This window comes from Micropterus dolomieu, linkage group LG18 (genome assembly GCF_021292245.1).
Source record: "Micropterus dolomieu isolate WLL.071019.BEF.003 ecotype Adirondacks linkage group LG18, ASM2129224v1, whole genome shotgun sequence".
Lineage (NCBI taxonomy): Eukaryota > Metazoa > Chordata > Actinopteri > Centrarchiformes > Centrarchidae > Micropterus > Micropterus dolomieu.
The window spans coordinates 26,409,206-26,427,648 of record NC_060167.1 but is presented as its reverse complement, the minus strand read 5'-3'; the positions used below and the strand labels follow the sequence as shown (position 1 = coordinate 26,427,648).

At 40.4% G+C, this 18,443-nt stretch overlaps 2 protein-coding genes and 1 long non-coding RNA gene across 5 annotated transcripts in view; 2 read left to right on the top strand and 1 right to left on the bottom strand.

The window, feature by feature from the left end:
• Positions 1-411: 411 nt before the first annotated feature.
• The window catches only part of LOC123986952 (keratin, type II cytoskeletal 8-like), a 27,854-nt gene continuing 9,822 nt past the window's right edge, over positions 412-18,443 (bottom strand). For both annotated transcript variants that reach the window (XM_046075408.1, XM_046075409.1), the window contains 9 exons: positions 5,795-6,444; positions 4,084-4,292; positions 3,320-3,380; positions 3,078-3,173; positions 2,781-2,945; positions 2,356-2,481; positions 2,006-2,226; positions 1,849-1,889; positions 412-1,251 (listed from right to left, as the gene is read on the bottom strand). In XM_046075408.1, coding sequence (XP_045931364.1) covers positions 965-1,251; positions 1,849-1,889; positions 2,006-2,226; positions 2,356-2,481; positions 2,781-2,945; positions 3,078-3,173; positions 3,320-3,380; positions 4,084-4,292; positions 5,795-6,250 — 1,662 coding nt within the window. In that variant the 5' untranslated portion in view covers positions 6,251-6,444 and the 3' untranslated portion in view covers positions 412-964. The remainder of the gene's footprint in view (positions 1,252-1,848; positions 1,890-2,005; positions 2,227-2,355; positions 2,482-2,780; positions 2,946-3,077; positions 3,174-3,319; positions 3,381-4,083; positions 4,293-5,794; positions 6,445-18,443) is intronic.
• On the top strand, positions 2,018-3,086 carry LOC123986956. The gene is made up of 2 exons (XR_006829025.1): positions 2,018-2,271; positions 2,382-3,086. It is a non-coding gene; the product is annotated as an uncharacterized LOC123986956 (long non-coding RNA).
• LOC123986954 (keratin, type I cytoskeletal 18-like) lies at positions 11,857-15,882 on the top strand. Of its 2 annotated transcripts, none has more exons than XM_046075411.1 (7): positions 11,857-12,438; positions 13,844-13,926; positions 14,228-14,384; positions 14,494-14,658; positions 14,756-14,881; positions 15,199-15,463; positions 15,608-15,882. In XM_046075411.1, the coding sequence occupies exons 1-6, from the start codon at positions 11,986-11,988 to the stop codon at positions 15,421-15,423; spliced, it is 1,209 nt and encodes a 402-aa protein (XP_045931367.1). In that variant the 5' UTR covers positions 11,857-11,985; the 3' UTR covers positions 15,424-15,463; positions 15,608-15,882. The 2 variants fall into 2 exon arrangements, with proteins under 2 accessions (XP_045931367.1, XP_045931366.1); XM_046075410.1 differs by having other exon boundaries at positions 11,858-12,438; positions 15,199-15,419.

Sequence of the window (18,443 nt, the reverse complement as noted above, 5' to 3'; positions counted from 1 at the left end):
GTCCACGTAATGTATTTACAATCCTTAAATGGAAAAAACAAGACAATACTCAACATTACTCGCAACAAAAACCATGACAAAACAATGCAATTGTTCTAACATCTAGTACAATAGAGAGCTCTGCATAATTATCTCTCCTCGTGGAGATCTAAAGCAACACGCCTCTTCTAACTAAGTGTGGGTGTTTTTGTGTGTTGAAATAGAATAAATAAATAAAGATAGCAAGCCCTATCAGGCAAATGTTTTCCCACCACACCTTTTAACGTGTCTTTTCCGGGGGTAAGTTTCCCATTAAATGTTTAAATAATAATAAAAAATTAAAAGATTAGGTTTTTTACGAATAGTGCAACTAGACAAGAGATTAGAAGATTGTACCATATACAATCCAAAAAAACACAACTGGACACCATGTAAAAAACTGTTGGAAGAAGATTTATTGTCGAGCAAACAGGACTCAGGGTGTTGCCAACAGTAATACATGGAAAAAGGTTTTTCTAAGATATTATTAAGACTTTTGTGACTGATTTTCATCTTACTTTACTGTTTAGGTACAGCAGGTTTAGCATAAGGAGTTCGTTATGGCGATGTTTATGTCCCCAAAATGTCTTCTATCAGATGAATATTAGGCTAGACTGTGAATTACAGGTTGCTGTGTCAGCAGTGCTTTGATGGAAGGACAATATGGAGCAGCAGAGAAAAACATACAATAGTGCCACCTGCTGATAAACCAAGTATGGTGCAGTGATCGCTGAACGACTCAATCCACAGTTGACAAGAGTTTTCAGAAACCTGGACAAAGACATGTCCATTTGCACTTCTTACAGTAGAAACACAGACATTATTTGGTGAAGGCACCTTGGAGAACGAATGATTTAAGAACTGGACAATAAAGTAGGAGTAGTCGTGCTTTTTTAACCTCCAAGACCAATCATAAATCTGCCAAAACACGGGGGAGGGAAAAGCTTCATTCCTCAGCCACAGCCTCAGGTTCCACTTGGTCCTGCTCCTTCGTCTGCACAGCAGTTAACTCCTCGGTTGCTGCATGCTGCTGCTCCTCTTCCTTCTTCACCTCCTCGGTCTTCTCCTCAGTCTTGATCATCACAGTCTCTGTCTTGGTGACTGTGGTGCTCTTCAACGTTGCCCCCTCGAGGGCAGCAGCAGAACCACTGCTAGCCTTGACTCCATCAAAGGAGCGGCTGATGTAGGACGGGGTTCGGGAGCTCTCCAGGCCGTAGGCATTGTAGTTCATGGCTGCACGTTCAGAAGTGAAAGACAGTCGTTATCACAGATATAAAGTAGAGGGGAAAGAGTTGACATTTGGATGTATATCTTTTTGTAGTTGTAAGGGCCTCTTAGTGATCTTCAGCATGACAATGGAAAGTTTACGAACACAAAAATATTCTCCGGGTTACATTGGCGGAGGTAATTAACTTCACCTTTGATGACATCCCTGCAGTGGTGCCAAGGATGGGCATGTCACATAAACTATTTTATTGAAGGTGTCTGACCAGATAGATAATATTGCGGTAGGGATGACAGGCCTGTTGTTTTCGTTGTTAGTAGTTTGATGATTGTATGATTTGTGTCATCTATTCTCAAGTCCAGACTTTTGTTCCTAACAATGCATCAAAACCATGGAGAAAAACTTCCCTGTGTAAACAGGGTTGTACTGTATTCATTTTATCTTATGACATTAATTATTTTGTTTTGTTGTTGTTATTTTATTTTGTTTGTAAGGAGAAATGATCCTGTTAGTGTTACTGTACATAGAATATGTGATCACTGTTCCAGCTTTTTATTTATATATACATATACATATACATATATATTGTTTTTTTATATACTTACAAGTTTGCTTGGATACAGTGGTCTTGATTCCAATTGCTAACCTGTAGAGAAAATCAAAAAAGTCAGGAGCAAGCAGTATGCCATGAGACATACAGAATAAAACTCCTGCATCACTTCCACGGGTTGGTGCACAAGTGTGCTCCCAGTAATACTTTACCTGTCCTCCTCTCCTTCCAGCAGTTTCCTGTAGGTGGCGATCTCTATGTCCAGAGCCAGCTTCAAATTCATCAGTTCCTGGTATTGGCGGACTTGCAGGGCCATATCCTGCTTGGCTCTCTGGAGAGCTTCCTCCAGGTCTCTGATGCGGAGTTTAGCATCCTTCACTGCCAGCTCACCACGCTCCTCAGCCTCTGCAATTTGAGCTTCCAAACTGTTTCGCTAAGAGTAGAGGGGGAAGAGTAGCACAAAAAATCAAAAGTCTTTGTAAGTCCAGGTGCTATTAACATAGTTTCCAGAATTACTGCTGAATATAAATCTGATATATACATATAAATCTGTAAGCCTCACCTGTGATTTAACCATGTCAATTTCAGACTGGAGCCTCAATATCTTGCGGTTCATGTCAGCGATCTCAGCCTTGGATGACTTCAGGTCGTCACCATATCTGCCTGCTGACTGCTGCATTTCTTCATACTGGAACAGACAAGGACAACTCAGGCTGACTTCAAAATGCAACAGATAATCTAGATACGTTTTAGTTGTCTACAACAAATCTGGTGTCATACAAGTTTTTTTTGGCAAGGTCAAGAGAATATACTTCACCCCACATATAACTGGTGAAAATCATGTACCGTGCAGCTGAGAACAGGAGGGCTTGGTACACTCAGTGTTAAATGTACAATGACAGGAAGTCAGCTGGAGAGACTCTCCTCACTGATGATGGAGTGCAGGTTGAAGGCTTCAACTTCAGATCACACGAAGAGTGGTCTCACCTTAGTCTGGTACCATGACTCAGCCTCGGCTCTGCTACGGTTGGCGATGTCTTCATACTGGGCACGCACTTCAGCGACGATGGCGTCCATGTCTAGGTTACGGCTGTTGTCCATCTCCACCACAACGGATGTGTCCTTGATCTGACCCTGCAGCTCATGGATTTCCTACACAGGTAGAATAATACATCAACATAAGCAAAGAAGAAATGGACGTGGTAAAACATCATTTTAAAATTTCCCTTTGTTTCAAGATGACATTAATTTGTGTGTGGCTGAAAAGTGAAATAAAGTTATTACTGCATCGAAGATCTGCCTCAGGAACTCAATTTCATCAGAGAGTCCATCCAGTTTGGCTTCCAGCTCCACTTTGATCATATAGGCTGCATCAGTGTCCTGCACAGGAAAAGACAACATGGAAAATGTGGATTCCTGCATGTAGCCCTGGCCCGGAGGTTCAAATGGCAATTGTGTGGGCACATTGTGCTCAAAGGCTAATTATAGTTTTAAGATCAAGAATATGTTAGAAAACCTAAACAGACCTTCTTTGTGAGGACAAAGTTGTTCTCACACTCATTTCGCTTGTTGATCTCATCCTCATACCTGGAAAATAAGAGACTTTTATTTTAATCTTTTCAATTTCATCTGAATCAAATAATGGAAAAAAAGTTTAATCAAAATTTAAATCTACTCAATCCTGCACTGGGAGGCAGCAGAAACACACTGTAAACACAACACCAACATAATTGTTACCTTTCGATGTGCATGTTAGCAAACAGTTGGAATTTATTTTGGGTGTGTTTCTGGCTATGTGGCAAGTCCAATATTCACTGTCGTTGTGGCTAGGTTCTAACTGCTGAGGGAAATATCTGGCTCTTTAGCTGCTAAATCCCCTGTGTTCATCAGTTACTTGTTAACTTTGTCTGTTTGTCGTTTGGTGCTCACGCAGTGTACATGAGCTCATACAGTGAGTTTTTATAGCTTTTTTTGCTGAACAGCTGCCTGCTTAAACTGAAAACTAGTTAGTTAGTAGTATTAATTAGTTGCGGGTGAATAGTCAAAGCAAAGAACTTGAAAACATCAGCCTGCTGTGACTGAAAATCTTGTTGATGAACTGTAAAGCTGGGCAAAATGGTTTATGGAGCTGAGGGGAACTGCAAAGTCTGGGATAATGCTGTGGGTTTGTCAGTATGAACGCTTCCTTTAATATAACAGTAGTCATTTGATCCATTATTAATAAAAAGACATTGAGCTGGTTTAAGGGGTTAGGGCAACACTAAAGGTTGAAATCCTCTAATCCACTCACTTGCTTTTGAAGTCTTCAACCAGGCCAGTCATGTGGTACAGGTCGGACTCTAGTTTGACTTTTTCGTGACCCAAGTTGTCTAGCTGCTTACGCAAGTTGGCAATGTAGGCTTCGAACATGGCATCGACGTTGGAGCGAGACGTGGTCTGTTCCTGCAGAAGTTTCCACTTGGTCTCAAGCATTTTGTTCTGCTGTTCCAGGAAGCGTACCTGCAGAAAAAAAAGTAAATGAAATGTCAATTTTTTTAAAATAGTTTAATAAACAGTTCTATACCTGTGGGTCATACAGGAATGGCCATGAGAGGGTCAATAGTGATAGGCTGATTTTCAGACTTGATGTATGACTATATGTATGACTATGAGCAGGCCGATGAATAACAGAATGGGAAGATGGTACTGCACAAACATCCAACTTCTTGTTATAAGACAGAACTATACATAACTCTATGCAATCAGTGAGACATGCGGTGTGGACAGAGGAAGAATGCATGTTGGTGGGTTTTGGTGTGTGACTCGGAGAACAAGAATGGATCCATTTTGTTTGAGTGACAAAGATCCGCATGAGCATCGACTGAAAGAAAAATGACTAATTGAAATTCTCCCACCTCCAACACACTCTAAATGTCACATCAATTACTCCACATTCAATTCAAACCCATAGTGCCACGTTTCAACACAAAGAGGCACTGTTTCCCAATTGTGACACAGTTCACTCCTTTACAACTTTTCTGTTCAGCGTCTTGACTCTTGGAGGGGTCCTGCCACCGCTCAGCAAACATGATGAGAGCTTTCTTTTTCAATCCAGTCTCAGCGTGACTGACAGTTTACAGTTTAACTTCTATCTAGGGTACCTCCTTAAACGAGAAAGGCCGATAAGTGCAGGCCCCTGTCTGATAAGATAGCTGTTTCAGATACTTCAGTAATCTAAGTTTAATAATGGCTGTATAACAATGATTCATGCTCATGTCAAGAAAATGTCTCTCTTTATTATGCAGCCTCATAAAGTGGGTATTATTTAGGTTAATGAAAGTTTTAGGTGGGTAGTTTTTACTATAGTGATCTACTCTACTCGTAATTAACAAGCTAATCTCATGTAAACCTTTTCCTGACCACTCCCACTCTTCTTTGTCCTGTAAGTGTTTGTAGTGTTGTCTACTTCCACAACTGCTAAATCTCTTTTTGCAGGATATTGCTCACATTGCCATCCAAGCAAAACTGTTCTGCTCTTCATCGCTGCCCTGCATGTACTCTGTTTCCAGGTTGATCCTCTTATGCCAGCTCCATGATCTCACCTGAGATTGAAAACATGTGAGGAAGCTAAGCCATTACTCAGAACAGCCTGTATCCCCCACAGACTCACTGTGCATGGATTTTAGCAGACTGCATATTGTTATGTACACAGCTTTCACAGGGATTGTCTCAAAGATGATCTCCATTGTGAAATCAGATCTGTTTCACCTTGAGCTATTTGGCGTGCAACAAACTAATTTCCTCTGGGGTGCTGGAGTTATTTTTCAACTCTGTGTGGAATTAAATAGCTTTATGCCAACAGTCATAGCAACCAACAGAACTCTAGAAACAAAAACCCATGAAGCAACATACAATATGTGCTGTTTGTTTTGCAATTGTCCCCATGTCATAGAGGACAAAACATCCTGCTAGGATGGTGGTGTTTATCTTTAATATTTCATCTCAATCATAAATTGACTGACCTTGTCAATAAAGGAAGCAAAGCGGTTGTTCAGGGTCTTGATCTGTTCCTTCTCCTGGGTGCGGATCACCTGGATGGTGGGGTCAATCTCCAGGTTCAAGGGGGCCAGCAGGCTCTTGTTCACAGTCACCGCTGTGATGGGGGCCATCATTTCATTGGCCATGCCACCTCCCACACCTCCACCAAAGCCCAGATAGCCAAACTCTACTCCACCTCCTCTTTGTCCAGACCCCCCAGCAGCAACATACCCACCAGCCACCTTAAACCCCCCAACGCCCACAGTGGCACCACTGCTGCCCACTCCCCCATAGGAGCTGCGGACAGCGTAGCTCTGCCTGCCACTGCCCACACCACGACCACCGTAGCCGGAGAAGGAGCGGCTACTAAAGCTCTGGGATGGGCTCCTGGAGGATGACACAGTGGAGAAGGTGGTGGTCTTCATGGCTCTGACAGACATGTTCACAGAGGGAGTCTTGTAGCACGGAGCTGGTGTAAGAGGAGAGACTCTGCAGAGAGGAGATTCAGGCAGATAGACCCTCCCTGGTCCTGGTACTATTTATCAGAGCATGGGAGGGACCCTGCTGAGGTGCGATTGGTTGGTGTCCTCAGCAGTGAAGTGAAGGACGAGGTGGGGGGGGGGGATGACGGAATCTCAGGAAAGAAAATCGCATCATGTTACACATTTACAGCACACAAAGAGTGTTCGAGAGAGCACAAGAATTACATAATAGTAAGTGTGCCAATTTCCATAAAACTACTGCAGAAACACTGGGAGACTCTTTGAGTCTTGTCAACCTTTTAGAAGTTTCTGAAAGAGTAGTTTCCAAACTTGAAACATTACATTACTTTATGTCATCGTGACAAACATTATGACAAACACTATTACAAACATTCTGTTCTGCACCCATAAAAATATACTGTACGTTCAACAAAGTTGACATCTTTGTTGTATCTTCTGCACGCGCACACACACACACACACACCACCAGAATATGAAGTCAAACCTTGGGTATAATGAACAGGCACATCATTTCTACTTTACAACAGTTCTCATAGATGTGACATATTGCAAAGTAAATTGTGGTTGCGCAGTGTGATGTGCTGTATGTGTTTGTGGGCAGTGACTCTGGGTCTCATAATTGTGGGAGAACCAGATTTACCCACTGAATATGTTTCACTATCTATATGACTATATGAAGTGTATAAAGAGCAGGTGTGTTGCAACAAATCCTTGCATAAAACACATGAAAAAAAGCAAAGAAGGTAAGTAGACTTTTATATGTAGGACCATCTAAAACTTTGAAGTAAAAGCCTGTGTTTAAAGCCTGCACATTGCATAATTAGAAGGTGCACTGGGCTGGACATTTCCATTGTAAGCTATGACCAAACCAGTGTATACACACACATACACACATACACAAGGACAGTTGATGAGCATTCCTTCCATATCAGCCATGTGAAGAGCAAACAGAGTTTGTCTTTTTCTTTTACTGTGAACCCCACCTTAGTCTTAACAGCTTTCCCCACCATAAAGATACCCATAAAAACACAACACAAGTCCTGAGACTGCATGTTATAGATAGATAGATAAATAGATAGATAGATAGATAGTATGGTCTTATCATTTTGTAACAGTTTTATTTAAAACATGAGCCTCAACCATCATCTCAAAGTGTGGAAATCATGATACATTTGTCACTGGGCAGATTTATGACTCACGCTCTTTTCAGAGCAGTTCGATGACTGTTGCCTATTTTGTACCAGAATAAACCCCTTGCTCCCATAACCAACTTTTTCACCACACCCCTATTCTTTTGTCTTAAATGTTCTGGGGGGAAAAAACGTAAACACCTATTTGCCAGTTAATGAAAAGAGCCGAATCCCAAGGTGCTGTGTGTTGTGGAATTGGCACATGTTGTGGAAAGTACATCTTAACAACCTGAAAGGGACTTTCATGGTTTGGACCAATCAGAAAATGCATGTTTTGCTTGGCTTGCCTCAAACAGTGACGTGACTCTTCACAATGGAGCCGGTGTGCTAAACTTGGATTCAACCATATATGTGCAAGTTAACCAGTTTTTGTTGAACAGAGCTGTGTTTATTTCGTGTTTGATTATTTAAACAAGTTTAAAGCTGCTTTGCTCCTTTCTCCAGATAAGATAATTCCTCATTCTTTCTGCATGAGGAACGTAGGGAATTTAAGAAGCTAACCCTCTGACCTTAGATCTCTTATGAGGCCAGTGATGTTTTGGTTTGTATGAAGCTGCTAAATGACACATCAAGTCAGGAATGTGCTGAGGGAGACACATACATGCTACAAGACAGAGAGGAGGGGTGGGGAGAATATGAGCAAGTGGGGGGAAATGAGAATACAATTAGCAAAGATAAGAAACAAACCTATTTCACAACCACTGACAGATTGACTGAGATGTTCAGTAAGAACTGGGCAGGATCCATGATGGTGTACCGTAATCTTAAACAGGCTGAAGGCAATGACAAAGATGATGTCATCACTGCTGCAAACAATAAAGATACAGACTATATTAAGCTCAAGTTAAAGGCTGAAGTTGAGGTGAAAGTATTGAAAATAGAACAGGGAAATGCAGAATAAAATGAAAAGGTAATGATAAATGCCACAAAAATGATTGTGTTTTTAGCTTTTAGACTTTGTAGCGTTTAGAAAGACTCTGCCAAACCTTCAAAACTATCAGTAAAATCAGTTATAAATCTCCCTTCCTTCCTGCTTCGCCCTGTGATGCCTGTTCAAACAGAGTCTCCAGCACAGACGTGAAGGAAACACAATGGCATGGTGCTTGGAGTAAAACAATTGCACACATGTAATCATTGCATCAAGTCAGGGAGAAAGGTACAAAAAACATGCTGTTACCACATGTGAGGACTTCCACAGTGGGTTAGTTTGCTTTGAGACTGATGACCCCTAGTGACTGAGGGATGGAAGTGTGTTTTCAGCCCAGGAAATTCCACAGGAGGAGTGGCATCTCACGTGGTATCATCATTGTTTCTCATTGACTGTGAGCTAATCTACCTCATGAAACCTGATCCATACTAGAGGATGTTGCTGAAGTTTTAGCTATACTTGTGGCGTAGCTCTATGGATGACAATATTAGTCTGTCCTTTACACCACTCTGGTCCAGATGGAGATATCTCAGCAACTATTGGATGCTTTGCAAGGAAATTGGCAGAGAGTATTCATTTAAAGTTATTTTGTGATCCCTTAACTTTGCATTATGACCAAATACCTTCAAAACATGCAGTACTATCAGTCTCAGCTGTACTTTGTATTCAGTGCTATTTAGCCAGTGTTAACAAGCCAAAAGGCTAAAGTAAGTTGGTAAACATAACTGCTAAACCATAGCATGTTATCATTGTCATTGTGAGCCTATATAGCATTTAGCTCAAAGCAATGCTGTCTTTGATTGTATCCCTATTGTTGTTTGCTTGTCCTGTGCTCCTGTTCCTCACTAAATGTGATTCCTTTATGTAATAAAGGTGTCAAAACACACTGCATGTCATAAGTTGTTTAGCTTTTCCTCACACATATCTAAATTAATGTAACTTTACAATTCTAAAAAGATAAATCTAAATCTTAAGATTCTCATGTAGTGAAGTTGCTCTTTTAAGAAACAGTTTTACTCCCTTAAATGAAATTAATCATTTGCATCGACATGAGAAATGGGAGTATAGGTGACTCTCCACTAGCATATCTAACTCACTGCTCTTTTATGTCTTCCTGTGAAATGTCTTAGCGCTAGAATTGGACATGACATCTCACAGAGAAATGTCTCTTAGTCGACATATTTCACTAACCTCTGCTGTGTGACCCTTATACGTCACCGACAGACCTGGCCATAAAACTGGAATATAGGTATATATCAAAAAGAACAACAACACAACAACAAATTGCCTCTTTTGGTGCTTACTAACCATCTTGGGTGGGTCAGTGAGGAAGTGAACAAGAGAGGAAGGGAGGATGTAAGGAAGCGACTATGTATGAGGGCGTCACACTCACATGCATTTCCACATTCCTTCTTGCATCTGTTAGGGTGTACACGATCATATGCATAGATATGCATATGCATCTATGCAAATACACATTTTAGACTTTGTATATAAGCATGTGAGAGTTCTCATTCTGCACTGAAGCTGGGCGAAAGGAAACCAAATAAAAAGAGGGAGGGAGGTGAAGTTCATTCCAGGCCACGCTGAGAGTGGTTATAATCTGACAGTTGTCCAAGATTTGTGAAGCACATAAACTCCTGTGGTAGTTTCCAGATTCCTGCTATGTGTTGCTATGACTCACAGACTCAAGCTTTTCCTCTTTACCTCCCCTTTTTCCCACAATTATCTGAGCAAGGGCCATGCGATTTAGACCCAGATATTGCCTGTGGGGAAATAAAATCTGGGGAGTTATCATTCACCAAAAAAGTCTCTACATGGACACCTGGTGTAAGCTGGAATCAAAGATATGTGCCTTGCAAAATGCTAGATAGGCTGTATAGCACTGTTGGTCAAGGCAGTTCACTGTTGTGAGTTAATTTCCTGTTTTTCAGGGTGGGGGGAGGTGAGGTAAAATGTTGCCAATGTACATGCAAACAAACAAGACAGTAGAGACACTGTCATGAGGTATGAGTCATTCTGGTTTAATCCATCGTTCCTCTTTAATTCTGCCTGTCCTCATTACAGGTCAGACTCATCAGTGTTTCCTTTGCTTTTTGCTTCTCTTTGCTATTCTGTTGGTTGAGTTTTACTAAAAGAATTAAATGAAGTGTGAGAAACACTGAAACCCGATCAACCATGAAGGTGAGGTAAGATTAGGAAAGAAAAGAACTAGGTTGTATGAAGCTCAGGAGGGTGTTTGAACAGTTGCCAGTTTCCCCTGGGGGTGGTTCATTTGGTTTTGTTATCCAGTTTTCAGGGGCCCAGTGTGAAAGTCCTAGGAGCAGTAGTCACTATGTCATTTAGTCACTTTGATGCAGGAAAAAAAACCCAATAAAAGTAGCATTATAGTAAGTATTAATTCTGATTATTTTGACCACTGTTTTGTTACTCTTTACTTTGATTCAGATTTTTTTCCCCTGTAGTTCACAAAGGATCAATGAAAAAAAACAACAATTCAAAGGCAGTTCTCATGACAGGTACCACAGATAAGATTTCAAAGATAATAGTTCAAAATCCTCAATAGAACTGATTTAGACAGATAATCGCCTGTAGTATGATTGGTGAAAGAGGACAGCTTTTCTTTACTTCTGAATGTATTCTGAACAATGTGCTATTGGCTTACTTTCGTTCTTTATGCATCTCATCTCTTCTCTTGTCTTCTGAGTATCTTTGAAGCTTGGGTGCCCTTAGGCTTTCCCTGTTCAGTATCCAGCTTCCATTGTTAACACTGTTCACCCTGTTGTCGGTGTTGAATGTGATTGTGATTGCAGCCATCAGTAATTCACCAGTAAAAAAAACATTCCCCGCCACCCTCGGTTTAACTAAAATAATCAGTACTGCAGCTGCTGTATCTCACATTCCATTCAGTCGAGATAGGAAAGTAAGCACAAATCTGTTTATTATGGGCCCCAACTGACCACAAACAGAGAAACTATGCAGGGAATGGTAGACAGTATGCCTTTCATGGGCAAACCAAAGGAATTTGGTTGTATGTGTACAAAGTAAACCTTATTTTGGAAAGGAGTATTCTACCCTTTTTTACCAACCTTTTTAATTCTAATCCAGCTTTCTCTGTTAAACCGTGTCTATTACTGCTTTCTTTCCTTTGTTGTTCATTGTGGTTTATGTGGTCTCTGTAGTTTAATCAAATAAACTCAATAAAATAAGTGCTGATCAAATGTGAACGTTTTTAAGTCTTTTTAACAGAAAAAAATACCTCACGCGTTTCCTTGGAGATAGAAAAAAACATTGTCGTTTTTTTCTGTCTCCAAGGGGAAAAAATAGAACAAGTGGGTGAATGAGAGCATGAGAGAGCAGGGAGGGGAGCAGGAAGGGAAGACCAGGGTGATGTGAAAGTGGGCAGGGTCTGAGAGACCAGCTGTGGCTGAGGGAGAAGTAGGAGTATAAGTTCCCCACTTCCCGCTGCCAGCGTCACTTTCTAAGCCGGCCAGCAGTGACTCTCCACATCTAATTTTTCACTTCATTCTCTGCCGTGTCTAAACTTCATCAAAATGAGCTACAGAAGATCCAACGTGCAGCAGATCTCCATGACCCGCTCCACACCCCAGTACCGTGCTGCCAGCATTTATGGTGGTGCCGGTGGACAGGGCGCCCGCATTTCCTCCGTGTCCACGTCTTCCCTGAGGTCTGGTGCTCCAGTCATCTCTTCTTCCTCTGCCTTCAGGGTAAGCAGTGGAATAGGTGGTGGGATGGGTGGTGGTATGGGCTCAAGTTTTGGTGGTGGCAGTGCATCCATGGCATCTAGTGGTGGGATCATGGGTAACGAAAGGGGAGCCATGCAGAACCTGAACGACCGTCTGGCCAACTACCTGGAGACGGTGAGGAACCTGGAACAGGCCAACAAGGAGCTGGAGATGAAGATCAGGGAGGCCCTGGAGAAGGGGGGGCCCGACACGAGAGACTACAGCAAGTATGAACACATCATAGACGACCTCCGCAAACAGGTAGGCATTACAATGATAAATGATCATTAAAATACACAAGTGGAAGTGTGAAATGTCTAAAACTGAGAAGCTGTAGTTGTTGGGTGATGTCTTTGATACAGCTAAGTTGGGCGAGAGAGACAATGAGAAAGGTGTGGGAAGTGTTCAAATGCTTCAGAAACCTTGGATGGGGCCTTTAATATGAGAATCAATGAGTGCCCTCTGTCACTCATTCTGTTTCAAAAGTTTCCGTACCTGTAGCAGTAAGTTTTATCAGTGTACTCATTATTTCTGTAATGCCTGATGTGGAACATTAAGAATCAGAATGTCTATGCTGAGACAGGCAGCATTTTCTTTGTAGGTTATCCAATTTCTTTCCGGAGAATGAAGGGTGTGGTTGCTAAGCACTAACCCTCCCCCATAAACCTTGTTCGTGCCACAAACCGGCCAGAGCTTCCTGTGATGAATCACCAACATGCGGGTATCATGAGGGAGAGACTAAGAAAAGCCCTCAACAATCCTTCACCACAAAAAAAAGCATTTCCAAATGGTCCTGCTTGCAAAGGGTGATTCTACAAGCATTATCTGGCGTAGGAGGGCCTCAATGAGAAACAGATGTGTGGTAGTGACACACACACACACACACACACACACACACACACAGGATCTTGGACTGCCAGAGTGAGCGCTTGTGTGTGCGCACACATAGCTGCGCGTGAGTGCACTGGTTGTATAACAATCAGCTCCAGTCAGCAGAGTCAAATGTCACATTCTTCTACAGACTCCCAATCTTCAAGGTCCCTGATTGATGGCGGCACTGTGTTTTTCCCGACACATAAAGAGACAAGTATTTCCTCTGAGACAGAATGCCACTGACACATAAGAAAGTTTTAAACTCACAAACACACTCAGGCACAAGGAATTTTTCAACCGCTGCACACATAAACGCATTCAGTGTACAGTAATTCAAAGTAAATTACAGACGGAGACAGTGCAGATGGGTGAAAACTGGAAAGAAGAAAAACCTCTCTGTATGACTTATACAGGAAACCCATTTTTCCAACAGTGCTAAAACAAACCAGATTCTGTTTTGGCACAGGAACATTCCCTCTTCCTGTCCTCCCTGTGGTTCCTCTTTTCACTGAACGTTACTATGGATTCAGCCATGTTGTGGCCCTAGTCTGTAATCTGACTCTGGGGCTTAACATAAGGGAAAAAGTGATTCACATCATTTAATTCTGTAGCTGTGTTCATTGCTACCTCATAGGATATAATGAGTGGAGCAGACTACTAAGTTATGCATTAAATTAAGAGGCTTGAGGTTAAACAATTGTTTTTTCAGATATATATGAAAAAACTAAAAAAAACAAAAATAAATTATGGGTCTGATAAAAGTTTGTCATAAATTCTTTTTTTTTCTGTCCAGATCTTCGATAAGATTTCGGAGAATGCTCGTTTTGTGCTCCAGATCGACAATGCCCGTCTTGCTGCTGACGACTTTAAAGTAAAGTAAGTTGTTTAAAATTGTTGTTTTATATATGAAGTTTATGTGAAGGAAGCACATCTAAGCTCACTCTCCACAACCTGTACAAAGGCAGGCAGGATTTGGAGTCAAAAGGTATGGACTTTGCAAATGGAAGCCCGTACAGAGGTTTTATTTTATTTTTTTACAGTTCATGGTCTAATATCTAAAGGATTTTAGTAACAGCAGGTTTGTACCGGAAACATTTCTTTAGTTGCGCCATTTTGTAACTTTATACTATACAGCGCAGCATGGATAACAGCGATTTGCGCCTGTGCACTCCTACAGGTTCGACAACGAGATGGCAATCCGTCAGTCTGTGGAGGCCGACATTGCTGGGCTGAAGAAAGTCATAGATGACACCAACATGACCAGGATGAACATTGAGAGTGAGATTGAAGCTGTGAGGGAGGAACTCATCTTCCTAAAGAAGAACCATGAGAATGTGAGTTTACACCGAGTAGCTTACATCCAGATTTATTATCGCGCCTTACTGTCTTGGTGCACTGGCTCACAAGTTGTTGTTCATTTCTCTCTTTCTGTCTGTCCTATAGGAGGTGATGGAGCTGAGGAATCAGATCTCCCAGTCAGGCGTGCAAGTGGACGTTGACGCTCCCAAAGGTCAGGACCTGGCCCAGATCATGGAGGAAGTTAGGAGCAACTATGAGAAGATTGCTGTTAAGAATGCAGAGGATCTCAAACGATGGCATGAAAATCAGGTGATGCCAAGTTAAAAAGGTTAATCATTTATAAATACACTTACAGAAACTATCTTGCATCTTGTTGGCTAATACCCTTTCCCCATCTCCTTGTCAGATTGTGGAAGTGCAGGCGCAGGTTTCACAGAACACAGAAGCTCTCCATGGAGCCCAGATGGAGAGGAGTGACTTATCCAGACAGATACAGACCCTGGAAATTGAACTTGCATCCCAACAGAGCTTAGTAAGCATGCATTTTACAAACATGTGTTTTATATTCTGTTTTCATTTGTTTTCTCTTTATTTGTGAAAAACACGAAATAATCTAATCCTCTCATTAGATTCTAAATTCTTGTTTGAGATCCTTCTTTAAAATACCCAGACCATTACACAGCACCCACTCAGATATTTTGTCATATCTGTTTGTACAGCAGCAATGTTTTTTTGTTTTTGTTTTTTTTACACAAAGGCTGGGACTTTCCCATGTTCTCCTAAATTAGACTTGCTTGCCTAAAATATCTTTGGCATTCTTTTGATTCCCCCTTTTGATTCCTTTATCAGAAGGCCTCCTTAGATGACACATTACAAAACACAGAGATGCGAAACAACATGGAAATGGAGAAGTACAACACCCTTATTATCCGTCTGGAGGAGGAGCTGACCAACTTGCGTGCAAATATCCAGCATCAGACCCAAGAGTATGAGGCGCTGCTCAACATGAAGATGAAACTGGAGGCCGAGATTGCCACTTACAAGAGTCTGCTGGATGGTGGAGACTTCAAGTAAGAAAAAAACAGATCGAGGCAAGGTGATGATGGTGGTGGAGGTGAATACTAAAATCACTTGTTATCATGGTTTGCATGGCCAAGAATTTATATCATAAAGCGAGGCAGTAGTTCCAGTAAGCAAACAAGACATGTTCAACATGAATGTTTTGAAAGTCAAAATGTTTAATTTGTGTTTTGTACAGGCTTCAGGATGCACTGGACGAGCTGGCGGCCTGAATCTAATTCAGAACAAAGACTCTGGGACCCTCCCAACAATGAAAGCAGAACCACCCACAACTATCCATTATGGAAGAAATTCCATGCTGGGTCACTTCAACTAAAGCCAATTTTGAACCAAGACCACATACCATGTGGACCATAAATGATTTAAGCAATTCTGAATAAAGGCACACCACAGAGAAAAACAAAGCAGCTATTGCCTGACCTGACAGCAAAATAAAAAAAAGAAAACCACTTATCACGTCGGTTGTGTTTGTTATTGTGACATATTGTAAGTGCATGTTTTGTATTAAGTTGAGGTCATATCAGTTGCGCTCATCATAGCCCTAAAAACATATACCATAAAACTTCAATTAATAGCTGAGTCCCAAATAGCCGCCTATCTCCTTTACTGGCCTGGTGTGGGAACACATTTTGACAAATAAACGCCTGCCTCCATTAAACGCCTAGTCTGGTTTTTATAGAAGTTCTTTGGATGTATAAAACCTCTTAAACCCCACAAGGTCACCCACTTTAGCTGCTTCTAAGCTGCTTAGATCGTGAACACAAATATTAATGTTTAAAAGGTATGATTAATATGTCAGTATGGACATGCTGCACGTTAGATCGGTTAGATTCTCCACAATTCAATATTTCAGTGCATTAAATGGAAACAACAAGCCCCAAAGTCTAATTCCTATAGATTTACCGGTGTAACCTGCATGGACCAAGAGAGGAAAGGAAAAAAAAGTGCTGACCGCCTTTACCTTTCTAGCGCTCATTAAGACCGAATGTGTCCGTTCCTTGATTACTTATATTCCTTTAGTCTGTAAGGGTCCACTGATCAAAAGAATCAAGACAGCTTTTCATAAAATGAATCCAAGTTGTGAATCCTATCATGTAAAGTCCATCGTTCTCTGCTAATTTCAGCCACACTTCTCTCATCCTGCACCATGTTGTTTTCGTAATGTTACTTCAAAATAAAAGCGCATAAGCCGTCTGTTGGAGCTAGATCAAATTAATGACGTGTATTTGATATTATTGGATAATTTTTATACTAGTAGTATTCTGTTTGAAATTAATAAACTGTTTCATTGTAGTTTCAGTTTTGTGCAAAAGTAATTAAAGGCCTGTCCCATATGGACGCCTGTCCCAAATATAGGCAGAGGGCAGGCGATTCAGTGATTTTAGCAAATGAAAGCCCGGGCTATTATTCAAAGTTTTACAGTAGCATAGTTTAAAGGAAGGACATGATTTTGTTAGATAGATGATTGGATAGTTTCTGTTGACAAAATAACCACACTCTAAAAAAGGAATGACTTTATTATTAAAATTACATGATTTTCTTGCTGACTTATTTATTAAAAATATTGTTAGTATTATTGTTTGTCGAGCAGACGCACAGTCCTGGAATTTTATAACCTTTTACATCTGCTGTGGTTTTAACATGCTAGCAAACACAGGGGGATATCATTTTCTGTTGGCGGGGGGCAGCACGCGATCGTCAAAACCGCTGACTTACTTTTGTCATTTGCCCCGTTTTAAGTCCAAAAATCAGCTGATTACCTTTTTCTGCAGAGCAGGGGAAGTGCCGCTTTGGAACACACGGTCTTTTTTGCCATTAATAAACATTTAAACAGTAAATATTGCCAAAAGATGGATGTTCGCCTGGTATGGTTTGAAAATATTGTATGGTAACAGTTGTATTTTAGTTTATTTTCATAAAATTTACAGTTACAATTGCATTTCAGGTTGCATTAAAATACAGCTTTTTTTAACCAGGTGAGGATAAAAATTTTTCCATTTAGTCTGTAATGGTAAAATAAATGTTAATTTACAATGGATTTATATTCCTTAGCATCTGACCTTTCAAAGGAGACAAGAATTACGCATCTAGGCCAAATGGTCCTGATTCATTTTGGGTATGTTATTTGTTTTTCCTGGAAATCACTGTAAACCCGAATAAGTTCAGAATGCTCAGAATATTTGTGGAAACCTCAAACTTTTATAGTAGTGGTAATAATATTTTAGGTTTTTTATTTTAAGTTAAGTAAACCTTAACTTAAATATAATAGATTTTTAAAAAACATTTAATTTCTGCTTACTAAATTACAATGATTCACTGATGCTTATTAAAATTAAATTCTACTTATTCTTTACTCACTAAATGTAAATGTGCATAACTTATACTCTGAGGGAAATCTACTCAAAAAAATACTAATGGAAACTCACTCAAAATTACTACTAGTCAGTAGTCCTCAAAAATACGAATTATTCAGGTTCTCTTTATTAGTATCAAAACCTTTAACATCTTCATTTCTACATTCAGACACAACATAAGGCACATCTTGCATAAAGCTGAATAGACAAAGTAATTGACTGCTTGATCAGATAATTAACCAGAAACAATTTTGATAATCAATTTGTTTCATTGTTGAACTTTCTCCATTTCCAGATTATTAATGAGATTTTTTAGTGTTAAGTGATAACTTGAATCTTCAGCTAAATAAAATTTCCTTTTACTACTTACATTACTGTGTTTTGTGGAAAAAGCGACTATGCCTAATTTTATTCCATCAGCAGCACTTTTACTTAAATGATATAAAAGGGAGCTTTAAATGTGGAGTTTTATGGAATCATAAGCAAATAAAGATAGCTAATCAAGATTGTTTAAAATAAGAAGTCCCACACTGCAAATCTTTCACCTGGTCAAATTTAAGACCATTATGAATAAAATTTAAGACCTATATCACTACTTAAAAAAAAGAAACGGACAAAGGAAATGAAGTCACAAAATTACTTGCAGAGTAAATCATTGTA

Bases quoted from the DNA above. Each gene is read 5' to 3' on its own strand.
- LOC123986954 (XM_046075410.1), top strand. From the start codon at position 11,986: ATGAGCTACAGAAGATCCAACGTGCAGCAGATCTCCATGACCCGCTCC. The intron at 14,385-14,493 runs GTGAGTTTACAC...TCTGTCCTATAG, and splicing joins TAAAGAAGAACCATGAGAAT to GAGGTGATGGAGCTGAGGAA. The intron at 14,659-14,755 runs GTGATGCCAAGT...TCTCCTTGTCAG, and splicing joins AACGATGGCATGAAAATCAG to ATTGTGGAAGTGCAGGCGCA.